The sequence below is a fragment of the Mytilus californianus genome, unplaced genomic scaffold (genome assembly GCF_021869535.1).
Source record: "Mytilus californianus isolate M0D057914Y unplaced genomic scaffold, xbMytCali1.0.p SCAF_9, whole genome shotgun sequence".
Lineage (NCBI taxonomy): Eukaryota > Metazoa > Mollusca > Bivalvia > Mytilida > Mytilidae > Mytilus > Mytilus californianus.
This window is the reverse complement of record NW_026262745.1, coordinates 4,830,001-4,849,917: the sequence shown is the minus strand read 5'-3', so window position 1 is coordinate 4,849,917 and position 19,917 is coordinate 4,830,001. Positions and strand designations below refer to the sequence as shown.

Below are 19,917 nucleotides of genomic sequence, written 5' to 3'. Positions count from 1 at the left end.
ATACTTACATAAAACTAACATTAGAGTAACATTTCGTATAACGTTTTCTATTTACATAAAACTGACATTGAAGTTACATATCTAATAACATTAGTCTTTGACCAAGAAGTAAACTTTATATTTTACAATTATGGATTGTTTGCCTGTGAGAGAACTTTCACATGTTTATTATATCTTTGTTCTTTATGTGTTAATTCAATATTATGGTGTTGGGATGTATAAATACTCATCCACGCTTGCTGTTTTTATTATTGCCCCCTGCTATGGTTTTACCTAGATTTCTTACCATCTTTGCCTATTATTTCTTATTCCGTAATTGTGATCCCAATTCAATGTTACAACCTCCGGTCTTTTTTATTTTTCCTATACCCCTACTTAAATAATCATGACATTACGAAATGGAAAGAAATTGAAAAACAATCCTACTCTTAGGATATCCACGTGCTTAAATAATCGTATTTCTAATATAAATTCTGCAGCAGCCTATCAAAATTATCCTGCTACATTTAGCACTGTGTACAATTGTGTCAAAGGAGGCAATGCCTCTGCAGCCAGATTGTTAAACAGAAATGCACGTGGATATCCACAAATTTTTCCGTGCAATGCCAGAAAATGACTGACCTGTTTCAGATTAACTTCACACAATACTGTTAGGTCAACAGTGAACGGGAGAGCTTTTTCGCTCTCCTTTTCCTGTGACATTACCTGGAAAACGTAAACCTTATTTATCTGGTAACTTGAACCCAGCCTAAGTGTGGAATTCAATATGTGGGACATACGGGAAGAGCATATTACAAAAGAAATCAAGAGCACCTTTACCGCTTTCGAAGACCTTAAAAATTCAAAAGTTTGATATACCAACATTTAGATAAACATATAAATCACAATCTTTAATTGATAAAATTCCAACCATTTGAAACCGTTAAGAAACAACCAGGACAATCACACAAACAATTTAAAAAATCTCATGAAGTTCACGAACTATTTTGGATGAAAAGACTTCAAACAGCTTAACCTCTCGGTCTCAATGACAAAATATTGGGACAGTGGAACATATCTAAAACTTCTATCGATGTCATGAATATTGTCGATAAACGGCTAAGAAATAATAGGTCTCATGGTAAACGTAAAAACTGTAATCTACGTATAAAACATCGTATAAATTTTACACTTGTTGATCTGTTATCTATAATAAAAAATGATGGTAGACATCAATTACTATGCAAACTTGGTCATACGCGGAAATCACTATGTGATCAGTGTAAACTTATCGAACCTTTTAACAAATTTATTAGTAAAGGTTATCTTATTAATGTTGTAATAAGATCTTTGAATATTGTTTTCATTGGCACTAACATCGATTTTGTCATCAAAAATTTAAAATATAACTTTTATACAAAATTTGTATTCTTTTCGAATGGTTTTTGGGATATATATATACACATCCACGTTTATTTTCTATTTAGACATTGTTTTATCTATACATAACATCATACATATTTATTATAAGGTTAAATCCTAACTATCCTACTGCCTGTCGTTACTTTCATTTTGGCATTGCACAAGTCATGTCTTCTTTGACTGTCCATGGCGTTAAAACACTAAATCCCTGCCTGGGATGTGTTTTAATTGATTTTAGTCTCTGATGCATGTTTTTTTTTTATCATTAATTGTTTTTGGCTTTTAACTAGCTTTCAGTAACTGCAAGTACTCTCAAATCGTACTTTCGTGTTAATTTGACTTGTTGACACAATTTGTAATGCATTTCTGTTATTCAATGTTTACTTATTTTGTGTTATATCTCGTCTTACTATTTTTAATATGTACCACCTTTGATAAGTATTTAGTATGACGAAAAAATGTTCACTTCTGTACTCGTACTATGAATAACAAATTTATTTTGTAAAAAATGTTTCTGTACTCCTTACAACAAAATTATTATTATATTTAAATTTACCTGTGTACGTTACTTTATTTTACGCCTTTTTGTCCTAGGTTAACGTTGTCTTTTTGATATTGAAACATCTTTTTTTATTTATATTGTGTCATAGATCAAACTTATTCGTTCAGTGTGTATTTACTTGTTTTTTTTTTGTATTGTCTTTTTGATCGAGTTAAGCCATTTCAATTGATATTTTATTATGTGTCTTTGTATGTTGTAGTGTTATACCACTGTTTCAGGTTAGGTTGAAGGTTGGCGCCTTTTAAAACGTTTAAACCCGCTGCATTTTATGCACCTGTCCTAAGTCAGGAGCCTGTTGTTCAGTGGTTGTCGTTTGTTAGTGTGGTTCATAAGTGTTTCTCGTTTTTTTATATAGCTAGATTAGACCGTTGGTTTTCCTGTTTGAATTGTTTTACACTAGTCATCTTGGGGCCCGTTATAGCTTGCTGTTCGGTGTGAGCCAAGGCTCCGTGTTGAAGGCCGTACTTTGACCTACAATTGTTTACTTTTTACACATTGTGACTTGGATGGATAGTTGTCTCATTTGCACTCATACCACATCTTCTTATTTATATTTAAGCTACATTTGTGATAACGCAAGCAATTTTTTTATGAAACACTTTTTTAAAGGGACAACTATCTTATATTATGGTGGAAAAGAGGGGGGGCAGACATATCAAAGTGCCAAAAGGTTTTAATGTAACGTTATAAACGAGTTACATCATGTTATATATAACATGGTCAGTAATTTAACATTAAATTATTATGTTAATCCAACGTGATATATATGTTAAAAATTTACTTATTTGAAAAACATTATTCAGACGTTGTACTGTCGTTTTAAGGAATGAATGTAATATTTTTTCTGTCTATGCTGTATATGCTAGTTCACAAGGTAACAGTCCGCAAGAAGACATGTCACCTTACACGGACACATTATTCTGACTCCGAGCCGACCAGTCTTTGTTTTTACTCCTTTATGCCGCGTGCTTAGCAGAGAAGCAGCAAATACCAATGTTAAAGTTTTTGCTTTGAACCTCCCGCACTCGAGGCGAACATGCTACCACGAGACCACCGAGGCGATAACGACTTTAGAACATGAACCAATCATGCACAGACAATTTCAAAGAAATACATGTTTATACAGGTTAACTGATAAATATGGAAAAAAAAATGTGTTAGTTTTACTTATCGGTAACTTTCTATATTGATTCTGGTATATCAAAACGCAGAAATACAAATAATTGTCCATGTTCTACTGCTTTTACAGAACGCCATGTTTATCTCTTTTAAAACATTTCAACCCTTTAACCGTGCTAAGGACATATATGTCCCTTGTCGGCAGACCGCGCTAGGGACATATGTGTCCCTCATTTAAATATGAAAAAGAAAGCTTTCCAAATAAACAGAAGAATAATAATTAACTTTTACTACTAGAATACTTATTATAACATATATTCTAGCATCCTTGAAATTTAAACAAATAACGATAAAACGCCATAATAACAGATTCGACGCAAGAAAATGCAGTTTGAAGATGGATATTTCTAGGCTAGACGGACATGGTATTGGAGATGATACGTGTGAGAGTGTTATACCCAAACAATATACAACTTGTAGTTGCATTGTTGGCTAATGTAAACTCAGAAAAATAAAGTTTTGCTTAAAATTATTTAGTTTTTACATTCATAACTACATGTCTTGTTTTTTTTTCTCAAGAAAATGGACACGTCTTGGGCTAGAAGCGCAAAAAGTATACCAAGATGATTTGAGACGTAAATAGTAATTGGAGTATTATTATACGCCAGGTAGCCACTGCTTTGAAAGTATTATGATTATATGGTACAAGTTTATGGTAAAATATGGTTCATAATATCATGCAAATTTGCTAAAGCTAAGGTTCAACTCTCACAGGCAAACTTAAACCTACACGTTTATGCACTTTAAATTTTTTCTTTTTTTCTTTTTTTCTTTTTGTTTCTTTTTTTTTTTGGTTTTTCAAACGTTTGGTCTCGCGCGTATGAAGGTTACATCATTTTGTGCGCAAAGATTTTATATACAATATCACTTTCGACAATAATAGGCCGTTGACACAAGGAGACAAACAATTTTAGTCACAGGAATGATTCCAGAATAAATATTAAAATGAAATTTATCATCACTCTTCATTGGGTCTTATTTAACGAATATCTTTCTTAGTTTCCAGAAAATTAAAAAGAAGAACCATTAACCAGTGGTACTATACATTATGGCACTTCAAACCTTGTATAAACAATGAGAATAAAAATGGGAAATTCGTCATCCAAAAATGTAAGTAAATTTATTTTATAATAAAAAATCGTTTTTTTAGTTTAACGTTCACCGCGATATAGTTCAACCTACAATATAGAATTGTTGTAATGAACAGGAACATGCATGTGCTCTGCATTTCAAAACGGATTTTTTATCATGCATGATAGTCGTCCTTGCCTCTCCTGATGAACTGTTACTACCATCGACCCGGAATGCAGTGAATTTTGTTATTTGGCCCCTGAAATTGTAAAAATAGTAAACTTATTCAAGCTTTTCAACATTATGAAATTTAATTGATAAATGAGAGGTTAATGTAATCTGTATACTTTAGTGCAGAAAAGTCACAAAAAAGTAAAATCATAAAAAAACTGAACTCCGAGGAAAACTCAAAAAGGAAAGTCCCTAATCAAATGGCAAAATCAAAAGCCCAAACATATCAAACGAATGCATAACAATTGTCATATTCCTGACTTGGTACAGGCATTTTTTTAGGTAGAAAATGGTGGATTGAACCTGGTTTTATAACTAGCCAAACCTCTCACTTGTATGAAAGTCGCATCAAATTCCATCACAAGTGATGTCACTATTAGTCATAAACATGTCGAAAATAACGTATTTGACCTAAAATTGTCATTTCGCGTTTAGTTTTTGGTCAACATTTGTATGAGCAATAGATTTACCCTAAAAGAGATATAGATGTTATGACTTTCCAAACGTTTTGTCGCGAGTACACCAGACGAAAGTTATTCTAGAGGAAAATATATCATTTATTTTGGTTTTAAGCACAGAAAGGTTTCAAAGCATTGGTTTTACTAAAAATGAATGAGAGAGACAAGAAAATTCTAAACTAAATGTATAATTTCATGGATGTTTTGTAAAATGACTAATAGAATAGAGAATGGAAACGGGGAATGTGTCAAAGAGACAACAACCCGACTAAGGAGCAAAAAAAATCACAAGGCCACCAATGGGTCTTCAACGCATCGAGAAAATCCTGCACCCGGGGGCGGGCTTCGGCTGGCCCCTAACATAGTCTATTTGCAAATTCCGAGATTGACCCTGTTATTAGAGATCCAATTGTACTAGTTGTTTTCCTTCGGAGGGACATACATTTTTCAGTGATAATGAAGAGCTAGCGGTAAGCTAACTTATGTTTGCGTAAGTTTTGTAATCATTGTGCTTTTCAAATTTTTTGATTACATTAAATCTTTTGTTAAGCTAAAAACTTTTAATATCAACTGTTACAGTTATTTTTCACAAAACAAAAATTTGTTAAAACGCCTATATATCACTTTCAACTTACCATGCTTAGCATGGGCAGCAGCCCGTTTTGTCAGATTTAAATCCAGTCTGCAATTAGCAAAGGGAAACAGCTTGTGTCAAAAGTGTCTAACAAAAAAATCAAATCGACAATGGCAAATAGTCTATTGGGGTATATGCTCTATGAAAGAAGAAAGATGCAGTTATCAATTTTTTTTCAAAAGCCACAATTTCAGTGTCTTACTAAATTTTGTACGGTAGACCAGTCCTGTTTTAAAACGATCAAGTGGTCTTATATTGTTAGAAAATAGACAGTATACTAGTTATATTTTTACATGATTAATAGTAGTATACCGTGTACGAAAGAAGTAAAATAACAAAAATACCGAACTCCAAGGAAAATTAAAAACGGAAAGTCCCTTATCAAATGGCAAAATCAAAAGCTCAAACACATCAAACGAATGGAAAACAACTGTCATATTCCTGACTCGGTACAGGCATTTCCGTATATAGAAAATGGTGGGTTTAACCTCGTTTTATAGCTACATAAACCTCTCACTTGTATGACAGTCTCATAAAATTCTATTATATTGACAACAATGTGTGATCAAAACAAACAGACACGATTATTATTCATGGAAATTCATTAGAGCGATTCTCGACTTCTTCGATCATGGAACTTGAAATATTTTCGGCTCATGCTTAGGGGATAAACTTTGAAAGCCGTCATCTTTGATGGCACCAATGCGTTTGCGTGACCAGAGGTCATTCTTTATTTCTCGCCTAAATTGGGATATGATTCGAACGGGAATTTTCCGTTGATTTGACGTTTGGCAGTAATCCATCGACTGTCTTCACGGATTTTTTCTTTAAATTTCTTAATTTAAATGCTTTGCAACTAATCAACGACAAGTAGATTGAAGCGGAACAACATTGAGATCAACCAAATCTTTGGAAATATCGCCAATATAAATGTATTTAACGAAAAATCACTAAATTTCTGACTATTTGTTTTTCAATTGTAGAATGTGAAAAGTTTAAATCAGTGAGTATAAACTATCTATTATAAATGTATTTATAGGACTTGAACACAAAGAAGTCAATTATGCAGAATACAATGGGTAATCTAGAGACAAAACTTGTCCGCCTTGCAAACACTGACAAGAGGGACTTTCAAATGTTTGGCACGTTCCCGACAAGGCCGCTATTGATTATAAGTTCGCAAGGAATACGTCCATTATCAGTAAAAATAGGGAAAATGAAAAAAAGTATTTTAGAAAAAAATTCTATGGATACTGTCTTTTGATCATAAAAAAGCTTCTGTCCATGTTTCATAAATTCCATGAAGATTTGACAAAAATTGTATTGAAGTCTAAAAATTTAACCACTGACTGTAACTATGACGACACCGAAGACGCCGGCCTGAATTAATGGTCGCTATATATATGTCTCGGTTCCGCGACAAAATGTCGCAGGCCCTACAATAAAAACTGAGTTATCCTTTAATGTTTTCACGTCATCTTTTAATCATAAAAAGCTTCATTCAAAGTGTCATAAAATTCAACGAAGGTTTGACATAGTTATTGATACGCAAGACTGTATCTAACTGTTTTATTGTAAATGTCACAGGAACATAAAATTATCCGCTACTACAAATGAAAATATACTAGAGAAGTTCTGGAAAAAATTAAAACATTATAAAGATTAGCACTATTGAATTGAAGTTAAAAGTCACCGATTTGCGACATACATTTGATGTGAATAATTTAGGCAAAAATATAAATGACCTTATCTATAAAAAATAAAATAAGAAAATAGTAAAATCATTAACAAATGTTTAACCTAAACAAATACGGTTTGGGTTTTTCTCATTGTTGTAGGTGACTTACAATTGCTTACATCCACGTCATTTGAACTCTTGTTGATAGTTATCTCACGGGCAATCATACCCCATCATCTATTTCTATATTTTTGTAAATCGTTGTATTCACATAGTAAATTTAATATTGAAAGTGATAGTGATAATGAGTAGAGCGGAGTGCTCCAAAACTTAATTGTTGAAATAGTTAAATGACCGGAAATTGTTCCATGTGAGGACTGCATTGCATAATATGTGTATGGGAGAAAGTTTGGATACTGTATGTACATGAATTTTACCAATATGCAGAAAAGATTAACATATTTTAAAATATCAGTGTAATAAGCTCATACAGAAATTATCGATAATTAGTGATAATTAGATAATATGCATTTGCATGTATATATATAATTATATAAGAAGTTTAACAAATACTTTAAAAAACGCCAAATTGTGGTATCGATCACGATTCAACAGTGCGATCACCAATGCAGCAAACTACCGAATTTTTTTTACACCTCCTGGCTTCGAGAGCTACTTTTCTATTGTTCTAGATTCATCTTTTTTGCATAGTTTCAATTTGTTTTAAACAGTTCAATGGAAAATTCGCTATTTACACTTTTTAATTGTTCAAGACCGTCTGTTCATATTAAAATGCTTTTATCCTGATATATTTATCACACAGCCAGGGAAAGACTTCGCTAGATCTGACACTGAACGATTACACTTGTCAATCAAATAGTGTAGAAGATCAGAAAAGAATTATAGGAACAAATTTAACTTGAATTTTACTTAAAGCGTAGATACGATAAGGTCAACTTGTTCTTCCTATGAACTCGGAAAAATATAATATATCTAAGAAAAAGTAAAATAACAAAAAATACCGAACTCCAAGGAAAATTCAAATCGGAAAGTCCCTTATCAAATGGCAAAATCAAAAGCTCAAACACCTCAAACGGAGGAAAACAACTGTCATATTTCTGACTTGGTACAGACATTTCCTTATGTAGAAAATGGTGGATCAAACCTGGTTTTATAGCTAGCTAAACCTCTCACTTGTATGACAGTCGCATAAAATTCCATTATATTGAAAACAATATTGAAATTTCCTTGTTTAGAAGATCCCAAGATATAAGTCTGTAAGATATACGTATATGATTGTTTTGCATAGTTTCTGACATATTTGTTTTTGGGCTGAGTTCATTTTTTTATGCAAAAATGCAAATTTGCTAAGATTCTCATTTTGAGATTAATGTTTAGATATTATCCAAGGTTGACCCTAAAAAGATATTTTGCAACAAAATGCTTGAATTAAGGGTAGAGTTTCTATTGATAATATTTAACTTTGCCAAAAAAATGCTACTTTAGGTTAAATATGTGAATACAACAAGTCCTATTTTTGACATTACAGTGAAATCACAAATGACATGTCAGTACTGAAAAAGAATTGAATAATTTAAATATTTATTTTTTTTAATTACCTTAGCATGCTTCTCTACATACCTCCCCCTTTTACTTATAACACTTTCAGAAAATTCCAAATATTGTTTGGGTACAAAGTTTTCACGGAAAGGTTTCACGCACATGTTATGATAGTCCATCAGTTAAGGTCAACAACGACTTTTTTAAATGACCAAAATCACAGGCAATGTATGCAAGATTGTACGTATATACAGTATACTGTGTTCATATTTTACAGGAAGAAAATTAAATCTCACGAGAAAGAGGACCAAGTCGGTAAAAGGAGCTCAGTTAGTATATTGTAAGTTAATTATCAGAATATGCAATGCTTAAAAAAGTTATTGATTATTTATGTAAGGTTAATATATGCAGTGTATATAAAGTGCGAATCCAGATAGTTCATTTTCACTGTCATACGCGAGGATTACTATTGTAGAATAAAGGATGATGGGAAAAACTGCGTTTGTTTAATTTTTGAAAATACATAATAATCATTGGTGGCCTTCGGCTGTTTTCTGCTCTTTGGTCGGGTTGTTGTCTCTTTGACACATTCCTCATTTTCATTCTCAATTTTATTATACACAACATCATTAGAATATGACTTTACAGTGATCATTTACAGGAATAAAGTAAAAAAATGTGTTATTAAAGCAACAGAATATAGAATATTGATTATTGAAAGCGGCTTTAACTATAAGTGCGATGCATTATCACTGTAATTGCGATCATTTCTGATGTGGGATTTTTGAAGGTGCGATGAATTTTCATTGAGGTTTGATGGGATAATTGGACATGTAAAAAGTAACGACATTCATTTGATGACTTTAATATTGACGATATTTATGCATCTTTTAAATCATGCCTACTTGAATATACACAGGATATACAGTTGATTCCGGACGTTGTGTGTTCTTAAGCGATAAACAACAACAAGCCGAGGGAAGCCGATCTATAATATTAAAAATATGCTGAGTTATGTACACAATTTGTATACATAAATGTATGTAAACGTTGTAGGCATGTTAAGTCATCAACATAGATTAAAGAATTCTAATCTTAACTCGAACTATACTTACTAAATGATGAACGCACGCATGTTTGCAAACCTTGGTCACAAAATATTCCTTTAAAACGCTTAAATATTAACTTTAAATAACAACTAATATATATATACAGATAGTGAGCGTATCTTCCTCCAGAATATATCCCGCATACATAGTTAATTTGATTTTCTAAAATAGTCATCAGTTTATGAAATTGTTTACTGTAATTTCGTTACGAGTTTTCGTAATAGTACTGTATCCTTCGTTGGTAAAATCATCCAGAAGAACATATACTGTCTCTTTTGAAATACCCATCTTTTATTTTTTTGTAACGACTTAACTTTTTGACATTTCTAACATTTTACATTGAAAATAAAAACACCTGAATTTTGTATATGTTCCACACGGAACAGAACTTACTGGAGTAAGATGAACCAACTTATCGGACGCGCCTACTTGCAATCTAGTTTTTGAGAGATTTCGCGAAAATCTCCCAAAAATCTAGTATTTTGATCTTGAGGTCAACTTCACACAAAGGTAATGATGATATTCGACACATCGTCTTGAGGTGATACAAGTTCATATCATGCATACTATACATTCGATGATAAAATGTCATTGCAATGGATAAATTCTACCATTTTATATATCTGGAAATTATTAGAAACAAATATTTTAGCAATAAATGCTATTTTTACGCTTTCACTCACAAAGTAAGCATTATCAAATCGTTCTGACTTTATTTAGTTTGTGAGCAAGTCGGCTGAATTAAGAATCTATTTGATGAAAAATGAATAAGATTCCTACTGGGAAAATGCACCGCATATACAATAGAAATGAATCGCCCATATAGTGAAAATGAAAGTATAGTGTATCATTATTCGACAGTAAGCATGAATCGCACAACGAAAGCAGCATAGTGGAATTTAACTCAATATCAACAAACTGAATGACAAAACCTGTTTTAAGTTATACAACATTAATAATTATGTTAAAAGGTATATTTTACTGACAATAAATCTTTACTGTTGCTTTTAAATCTCCTGCACGCTCTATTCGCGAAATATTCTTAATATTTACATGTTTGTGTATTGATTTCCTACCTGGAAGGCTGTGGACGCGATATAAACCCTTCTGCATCTCTTACGTTTTTGTACCTGTATCATGAATTTATAAATACAATACATTTGATATATCATTTCTTATTTTATTGAAAAAATCATCAATTTTTCGTCTTTTTATTTATCATTCTACATCAGAAATACATGACAGATACAGTAAAAATTATATTTCAGGATTCGCACTTCATATACACCGATAGGTGTACATTATTCATAAATGTATGCTTTTGATCTGACCAATTAAGAACATTTCGTCATGTGTAACAACCACATTATGAAATTAAATTAGAAAGAACTAACCACCCGTCGTGTTAGCTTTTATACTTGTCCGGGTTGATTATAATACTTCGTAGTCCTTTAATCGTATAAGCTCTTCAAACTTTGAATTTGGCTTTGAATTTAACTTTGAATTTGCATTTTATTTGGCCTCCAACATTATGAAAAGACATCAATTCTCGCAAATGCGCATGTGGTGTATTACAATATGTACCATTTATTTTATATCAACTATGCATGCTATGTGTTCCACCATATTTCAGGTCGACAGAGCAGACATCACAATGTTTGTTACCTGGAGATGTACAGATATTTGGTAATAGTACTGTTTTGCCACTGAGCGAATACTCTAGCAATGTGCAAGGTCGTATGTATAACAAGAGGTGTGTTGAATACTAAATTAAAAAAAAGGTGATATGATAACAGTAAATAAGAAAGAACATAACCATTAATAAAATTGAGAATGGAAATGGGGAATGTGTCAAAGAGACAACAACCCGAACATAGAACAGACAACAGCAGAAGGTCACCAACAGGTCTTCAATGTAGCGAGAAATTCCCGCACCCGGAGGCGTCCTTCAGCTGGCCCCATAACAAATATATATACTAGTTCAGTGATAATGAACGCCATACTAAACTCCAAATTGTACACAAGAAACTAAAATTAAAAATAATACAAGACTGACAAAGGCTAGAGGCTCCTGACTTGGGACAGGCGCAAAAATGCGGCGGGGTTAAACATGTTTATGAGATCTCAACCCTCCCCCTATACCTCTAGCCAATGTAGAAAAGTAAACGCATAACAATACGCACATTAAAATTCAGTTCAAGAGAAGTCCGAGTCTGATGTCAGAAGATGTAACCAAAGAAAATAAACAAAATGACAATAATACATAAATATCAACAGACTACTAGCAGTTAACTGACATGTCAGCTCCAGACTTCAATTAAACTGATTGAAAGATTATGTCTTCATCATATGAATATCAGGCACAATCCTTCCCGTTAGGGGTTTAGTATCATACCATCATAACATATATGAGAAGAACATAACCCGTGTCATGCCAACAACTGGTTTTTAAATAAATGTGTTTAGTGCCGATGCAAAGACCCTATAAGTGAATCAATATTAACGCCAAAATATGCAATCTTTAATGACCTGACAACAGTATCGTAACTATATCCCTTCTTAATAAGTCTATTTAAAGGTTTTGTTAGCTTCAGAGGTGAATACTGACATTTTTGTGCTTTATAAAGAATATTTCCATAAAAAATTGGATGTGAAAGTCTACATGTTGAGCTATATTTACGAATTATGTCCTTATACCGATGATAAAATTTAGTAAATGTTTTGACTAGTTTATGATATCGAAAACCCTGGTGTAATAATTTTTCAGTAATACATAAATTTCTCTCGTTAAAATCTAAAACATTGTTACATACACGAGCGAATCGTACAAGTTGAGATATATAAACACCGTAAGATGGTGACAAGGGAACGTCACCATCTAAAAATGGATAATTAACGATAGGAAATGAAAAATCATCTCTTTTATCATATATTTTAGTATTAAGCTTTCCGTTAATGATAAAGATATCATTAAGTATACTTTGTCTTAAGTTAAAATGTAAAAAAAAAAAAAAAACATGAACTGGAACAATTTGAAATTGACACGTCCCCATCGCATGTACGCAGTTTGAAAAACAATCTTGGACACATATTACACACATTATAGATCATTATACCAAAGTGAAGTCCTCATTAGCTGAAAGTTGACAGTGTATAAAATAAATCAATCTAATTGAAAGAACATGTATATTGTTTGTCATTTACTAATTGTTTTGCTAAACGTCATGAAACCGAACGAAAAATTATTCATATAAATGTTTCTAATTTCTGAATATATAAATGAAATTTGTGCGCAATAAGTAACTCGTATTGAATCGAAAATAATTTGATATAGCTGTCCCTTCTTGAACAATATCTTATAATTGATCATTTAATTTTAATGCGAAAAATTATTATAAACTGCAAGTCTGTTCATTTTCTATTAGTTATTTAATCATCATATTCTTTATTGTAAGGTTTGGTTACGTCATTCTTCTAGAGTGTTCACTTCTTAATTCATTTTTGTTTTAATTGAATGTATTGACTCTGCCGATATCAGGAGGAAACATTTGAACGTAAATAATATGTACGATTTATTTTATATACTAATCAACAATCAATCTATGTTCGTATGATAAGGTTAGGTAGATAGGTTGTTTTGTTATTAAATTTTTGTAAGAAATAAGAATATGTTCCAAAATTGAAATGTGTGGTAACAGCTTCTTAATTTTCATCACGTAGTTTTAGTGTCGAATTTTATTTGTAAATAGAAAATTTCACTTTTAACATAGTTTTTAGTATATTGAAGGACCTTTTGCTTATTTTTTTAAACAGTACCTACTGTTAAAAATATTTGAATAATTAGCTCTCGATGCTGTATTATCGTTTTATGCTGAAGCGTAAAGCAAATACTAATCAACACTCAATCAATGTTCGTTAGATAAGGTTAGGGAGATAGGTTATTTTGTTTCTGTTCTGAATTTTATTGTAGGTTCTTTGTTACGTTTTGGCATTCTGTTAATAGATAAGATTGATGATGTTAGAGGATCGTCGATAGCCTCTGCTGATTCATTCTCGACATTTTGGAGACTTTAAAAGGATAAGGCATGTTTAGGCCACTTATTTGTCCCCTTGAATTCGAAAATTTAAAAGTTTTATACATCTTCCAAAAAACATCCTTCAGATGTTCACAAGATATAGTCTGTAGGATGTCACTTTTTTATATTTAAATTTTGTCTTATATATTGACGTTCAAACTTTTAGTGCAAAACAGCAAAAACTGCTAAAATAGTCTTATTTTGGGACCTTTTTTTATACTTAGAATTGGGCAACTGCTTCACTAGAACAGATATTCGCTAAAAATGTATTTTACAATGATATTATTAGCTGTAAAATGTCCTGTTGGGTAAAGCTGCGGGTCATATATATTTTGACCCAAAACATGCGTGAAATGGATAATTTAGGTCAAATAAGTAATTTGCAACATGTTTGTGACGTAAAAGAGAGATAACCTCTATATTTTCGACATTAAAGAAAGGGGCGATTGAAAGTCTCAAACTCTTTGAACCACTCTCTATTGTTAAATAGATATAAGAAGATGTGGTATGAGTGCCAATGAGACAACTCTCCATTCAAGTCACAATTTGTAAAAGTAAACCATTATAGGTCAAAGTACGGCCTTCAACACGGAGCCTTGGTTCAAACCAAAGACCGTATTTTGAACTTTTTTAAATGTATTTTTTCTGTCGTTGGCTTGTTGTCTCATTGTAACATACCAATATCTCTGTGCCGTTCATTTACATTCAATACAGTAGGAGATGTTAAAGACATCATAATTAATCTGTATATATTGTAATACACTAATTTAACAACTATTTTGCTGACTGTATCTGTTCTGCCTTTCATCCTATGATCTGTTGAGAGCTTTTGCTATATCTGGAAGGGCAAATATTAATAATACCTGTTCCCAAATAATAAAAATAAAAAACGACTGCAGTCGCATTATTTGAAATTTCAAAACAAATGAATGTTCATCTGTTTTACATGCACACCCGTTTATACAATGTATGTAGGCTATATCCACATAAAATGTCATGAAAATGTTAAAGCAAGCAAGTGTTTTAAATATTCGAATGTCATCTGCTCATTAGCAAATCGAATGGTAGAATAAATTATATTAAGATCATGTTTATACGATTACTCGATCTTGTTTGGAATGTAATCATTGTTTGAGAAAGGATGTCTTTTTAAGAAGATCTTGAAAATATATATTAAATTTTACAAAACCGTTTTTCGATTTCTAAAGTATTATCGTCATCAATAAAACCCAGAAGTCGAAGAAAACTTATATCTCCAGGGCACAATCGAAAGACGATGTAAAGACAAACAAGTCCACAAAACACTATATAGATAACTAGACAGGGCAACACGAACTCCATCAAACACCGGGGATGATCACCAGTGTTCTGGAATGGTAAGCATAATCTGTTCCACTAATTGCATTCGTCGAGTTGTCTGGTAAGTACAATTAGGTGATTAGTCTCATTCGATAGTTTTACAATCGAGGAAAACTGGACGGGATTATGGTTACGACAATTTAGACAAATCTTGGTCATCTGTGATGCATATATTACATAACAGTCTACCAACTCGTGATAGCGTTTGTAAAATTTTGGAACTTGACTTCAGCTTTACTACTGAAAATAGTTGGTTCAATAGCTTCCTTTTTAGCATAACCCTCTTTTAAGGAAATCAAAACATGAAACGCAAGCTCTGGAATATCGTATAAACTGGGAGATTTTTACTCCATATACCAGCGCTACGTATACTGGATTGTTGTTTCGTAGAAATGGAAAGTTGGCTAGTGTAAAGTAGCAATTAACCCGTTTGTTTTGTTCTTAGCTGACCCTCATTTTCATATACTAGATGTAAATCAAGATATGAAGTATACTCAATGGTATCTATGGTATCCTTTAATTTAAAATTCAATGGGATAGATCCGTTCAACAGAATCACCAATATTTGAATCATTTACAAACAACGGTATATTGCTGGGTCCTCCAAGTGCTCCATGAAACCTCTTTCTAAATTATTAACATCTATTTTATCAGCAATCAAAGGCAGGCTCCAAAGTTATTGTAAAACTGCCTATTCTAGAGGTGGCGTGAATCAGATGTGGATACTAAAAAATTCCAAAGATCTTTTAGAGTACATACAATCTAAGACTCTCTCATCTTGCAATAGTATTAAAACATTTGACTTTTCTACACTTTACACAAGTATTCCCCATTCCAAACTAAAAGACAAATTGAAAGAGTTGGTATTACTTTGTTTCATTAAAAAGAATGGCGAACGTAGATACAAGTGTCTTGTCTTGGGGAGGGATAAATCCTACTTTGTAAAGAATCACTCTGATTCAAACAAAAAATTCTCTGAAACTGACATTATCAAGATGCTTGATTTCTTGATTGACAACATATTTGTTACGTTTGGAGGACGTGTTTTTCAACAGACTGTCGGAATTCCTATGGGAACCAATTGTGCCCCTCTTCTTGCCGACTTGTTTCTTTATTATTATGAGGCTGACTTCATACAGGAACTTCTTAGGAAGAAAGATAAGAAGTTAGTAATATCCTTTAACTTTACGTTCCGCTATATAGATGATGTTCTCTCACTTAATAATACAAAATTTGGTGACTATGTTGAACGAATCTATCCCATCGAACTAGAGATAAAGGATACTACAGATACAGTTAAGTCTGCCTCAAATCTTGACTTACATCTAGAAATTGACAACGAGGGTCGGTTGAAAACCAAACTTTACGACAAAAGAGATGATTTCAGCTTCCCAATTGTGAACTTTCCATTTCTATGTAGCAATATCCCAGCAGCGCCTGCATACGGAGTATATATCTCCCAATTGATACGATATTCCCGGGCCTGTATCTCCTATCATGATTTCCTTGATAGAGGATTGCTGCTTACAAGGAAGCTATTAAACCAAGAGTTCCAAATGGTGAAGTTGAAATCATCCCTTCGTAAATTTTACGGACGCCATCACGAGTTGGTTGACCGTTATGGAATAACCGTTTCACAGATGATATCGGATATGTTCCTTATGTCGTAACTACAATACCCTTCCCTTTTCACGAATGTGACCTACCGAATTAGACTATTTACCGGATTTGTAATAACATAAGCAACACGACGGGTGCCACATGTGGAGCAGGATCTGCTTACCCTTCCGGTTCACCTGAGATCACCCCCAGTTTTTGGTGGGGTTCGTGTTGCTTAGTCTTTAGTTTTCTATGTTGTGTCACCTGTACTATTATTTGTCTGTTTTTCTTTTTATTTTTGGCCATGGCGTTGTCAGTTTGTTTTCGATCTATGAACTTGACTGTCCCTTGGTATCTTTCGTCCCTCTTTTTTAATGAGAGGACATCATCTAAATGGCGGAACGTGAAGCTAAAGGAAAATGATTGCTTCTTTTGATTCTTCTAGAGAAGCCCCTGTATAAAACATATCTTTTATATATCCCAGACTATCTATTTTTCAATCTAGAATTGATGAAAGTACCAATCAGCGGCGACCACAAACATCATTGTCACAGTTATCAGTCGATTCGCAGGAATCTTCCGTTTTCAGTGGTAGTTTTCAAAGGTAATATATATTTAATTTAGAGATTTAAATTTGATTGGATACTGGTTTCTACAGATTAAGAGGAAAGTAAAACGAGCAAGCAATTTGTTTGGCGATTCATCAACAGTATGTAAATTTTGCAATCAGATAAAGAACACATCGCTTTTGAAGAAAATTCATCGTAATGGCCGTCAATGTTACTAGACTAAGTATATATTAAACGACAGGGATATGGCCTTATTTATTTATATTAGCTAGCTTACATATATCATAAAAAATGATTTTAACTCCTTATCTATGTTTAAAATATCAAACATTCCCTCACTGTAACATAATGTTAATGTTCTCTAATATTTGTTATCTTTCAGGAAGAATGAATACGATCAGTTGGATAGCGGACATGACAATGTTTCAGAATCAAAACGGTAGTATTATTTATGTGCTTCCAATAAATATAAATCCCCACCGATTTATGATAAAGTTACCAAATGGCAAATGGTGATAATAATTTTAATAATATAAATAAAAACAAAATAATGAATTTGATAATGATAATAATAATAATGACAAACCATATACATTTTGTGTTTAAATGCTAACACGATGTCGCCCAAAACTTCGCGGAACATTGATTAAAATTGAAAAATCTGGAATAAAACAGTTCATACATCTAAAAGGATGTATATTATCAAACGATTATTGTATGATTTAAAATTATAAAATAACAGTTAGAAAAATTCCAATATAAATTTGTTTTACGGTTGAAATCACAGATGTTGGAAACAAACGGGATATGCTTCTGATATAATATACACAACACACAGTTTGTAAACTTATGGTTTGAAGTCACAAAAACAGTTGAAAATTCCCTGTTTGAATCGTCTGTGCAAGTAGGTCTCATATTAACATTAAATAGTTGGATGTAAAACTAAACTTCACATTTGTAGTCTCTTTAGAAAACAGCAACCACTGACACTTTGTTTGAAAGTAATACAAATTCAATATCATATAAACAAATGGTTAAAGGAAAATTGTAACTCTTAATGGAAATATATACCTGCATGATACAACCATGCAATATATACGTTCAATAATAGGAAACTTGGGCTGTTTTCTGCTTTTTGGTTGGGTTGTTGTCTCTTTGACACATTCCCCGTTTCCATTCTCAACTTTATAACAACATACTTTTATAACAACATACATTTGTAAATACTGCACTTCACTTTTAAATACTCTCCAAACGATCCCAGTCGAATAATGAACAGTTGGTTGACATGGTTTGTATTTGGTAATCGTTCTATTAAATAGTTTTATTTGAAAGACAGCAATTCAATTAATTGGAATATATATGGCCATTGTGACGATATTATACATTTTGTACTCAGTGGAGAAATCGTAGTACAAGTATGAGAATCGGTACCGACTGCTGACATATTCAAACACTATTATTCGATTAAAACAATCTGAAATGAAATGGTAGGGGGTATTATTGACAACATATTTGTTACATTTTGAGGAGTTTTTTCAACAGACAATCGCAATTCTTATGGTTCAAATCGGCTGTTCTTCTCTGTTTCCTGACTTGTCCTATTGTTTGTTTTTCTGTGACAGGCTTCATACAGGAACTTCACTTTAACTTCACTTTCTGTTATATTAATGATGTCCTTTAACTATAAAATCCATAGTTTGGTGACTTTGTTGACTGCATCTATCAAAAATGAACTTGAAATTAAGGATGATACAGATACAGTTAAGTCTGCCTTATAACTTACACCTATAAATGAAAAATGAAGGCCGGTTAAAAACTTAACTTGAAGACAATACAGATGTGAAGTAACGGTCCAGCAGCGTCTGCAATTGGATCATATATCTCCCAGTTGATAAGATATGCCAGGAATTGCGCTTACTATCATGGCTATTTTTGCCGTGAAACGGTCTGTTTATATTTGACGCATAATTTTGTATTGCTTCCTTTGTATTTTTTTCTCTCTTTTTATGACGGATGGGAATGATGGTATACCATGATAATACATAACTAAGTTCATGAATACTCTTGATACAAGACACTTTGATGATAGATATAATGGCAAACATATTAAGAAACATTGCCTCACTTGTACATTAGATGATCTCTAAACTATATTTCAGTGATAGACATAAATTATAATGCAAACTGGACTAAATACCACCAAGGAATTACATAACGTACATGTAGTTTCAACCAAATATCGTATTAATACAGCTTTTTGTCACCATATAATGTTCCCGTGTATCGATGTCATAGTAGCTCTGAGTACACCTTCATCGGTACTTCAAATCTCTTGTCATATATCAATTATATTTTGTTGTTCTTCGTACCGTTTGGATAAGTCAAGCTCTTTCCAACTGATTTTTGAAATTTGTTCTTTAATATGTGG

General features: G+C 32.4%; 1 protein-coding gene across 3 annotated transcripts in view; it reads left to right on the top strand.

The window, feature by feature from the left end:
• LOC127716434 (uncharacterized) overlaps positions 1–19,917 on the top strand; it is a 48,539-nt gene that overhangs the window by 4,404 nt on the left and 24,218 nt on the right. The window contains exons 2-8 of one of the 3 annotated variants that reach the window (XM_052222622.1): positions 3,662–3,750; positions 4,142–4,252; positions 6,520–6,539; positions 9,052–9,114; positions 11,517–11,636; positions 17,423–17,521; positions 17,869–17,925. In XM_052222622.1, the coding sequence (XP_052078582.1) occupies positions 4,217–4,252; positions 6,520–6,539; positions 9,052–9,114; positions 11,517–11,636; positions 17,423–17,521; positions 17,869–17,925 (395 nt within the window). In that variant the 5' untranslated portion in view covers positions 3,662–3,750; positions 4,142–4,216. Of the gene's footprint in view, positions 1–3,661; positions 3,751–3,776; positions 3,798–4,141; positions 4,253–6,519; positions 6,540–9,051; positions 9,115–11,516; positions 11,637–17,422; positions 17,522–17,868; positions 17,926–19,917 lie in introns of those variants that run through there. The other 2 variants (XM_052222623.1, XM_052222624.1) reach the window with 2 other exon arrangements.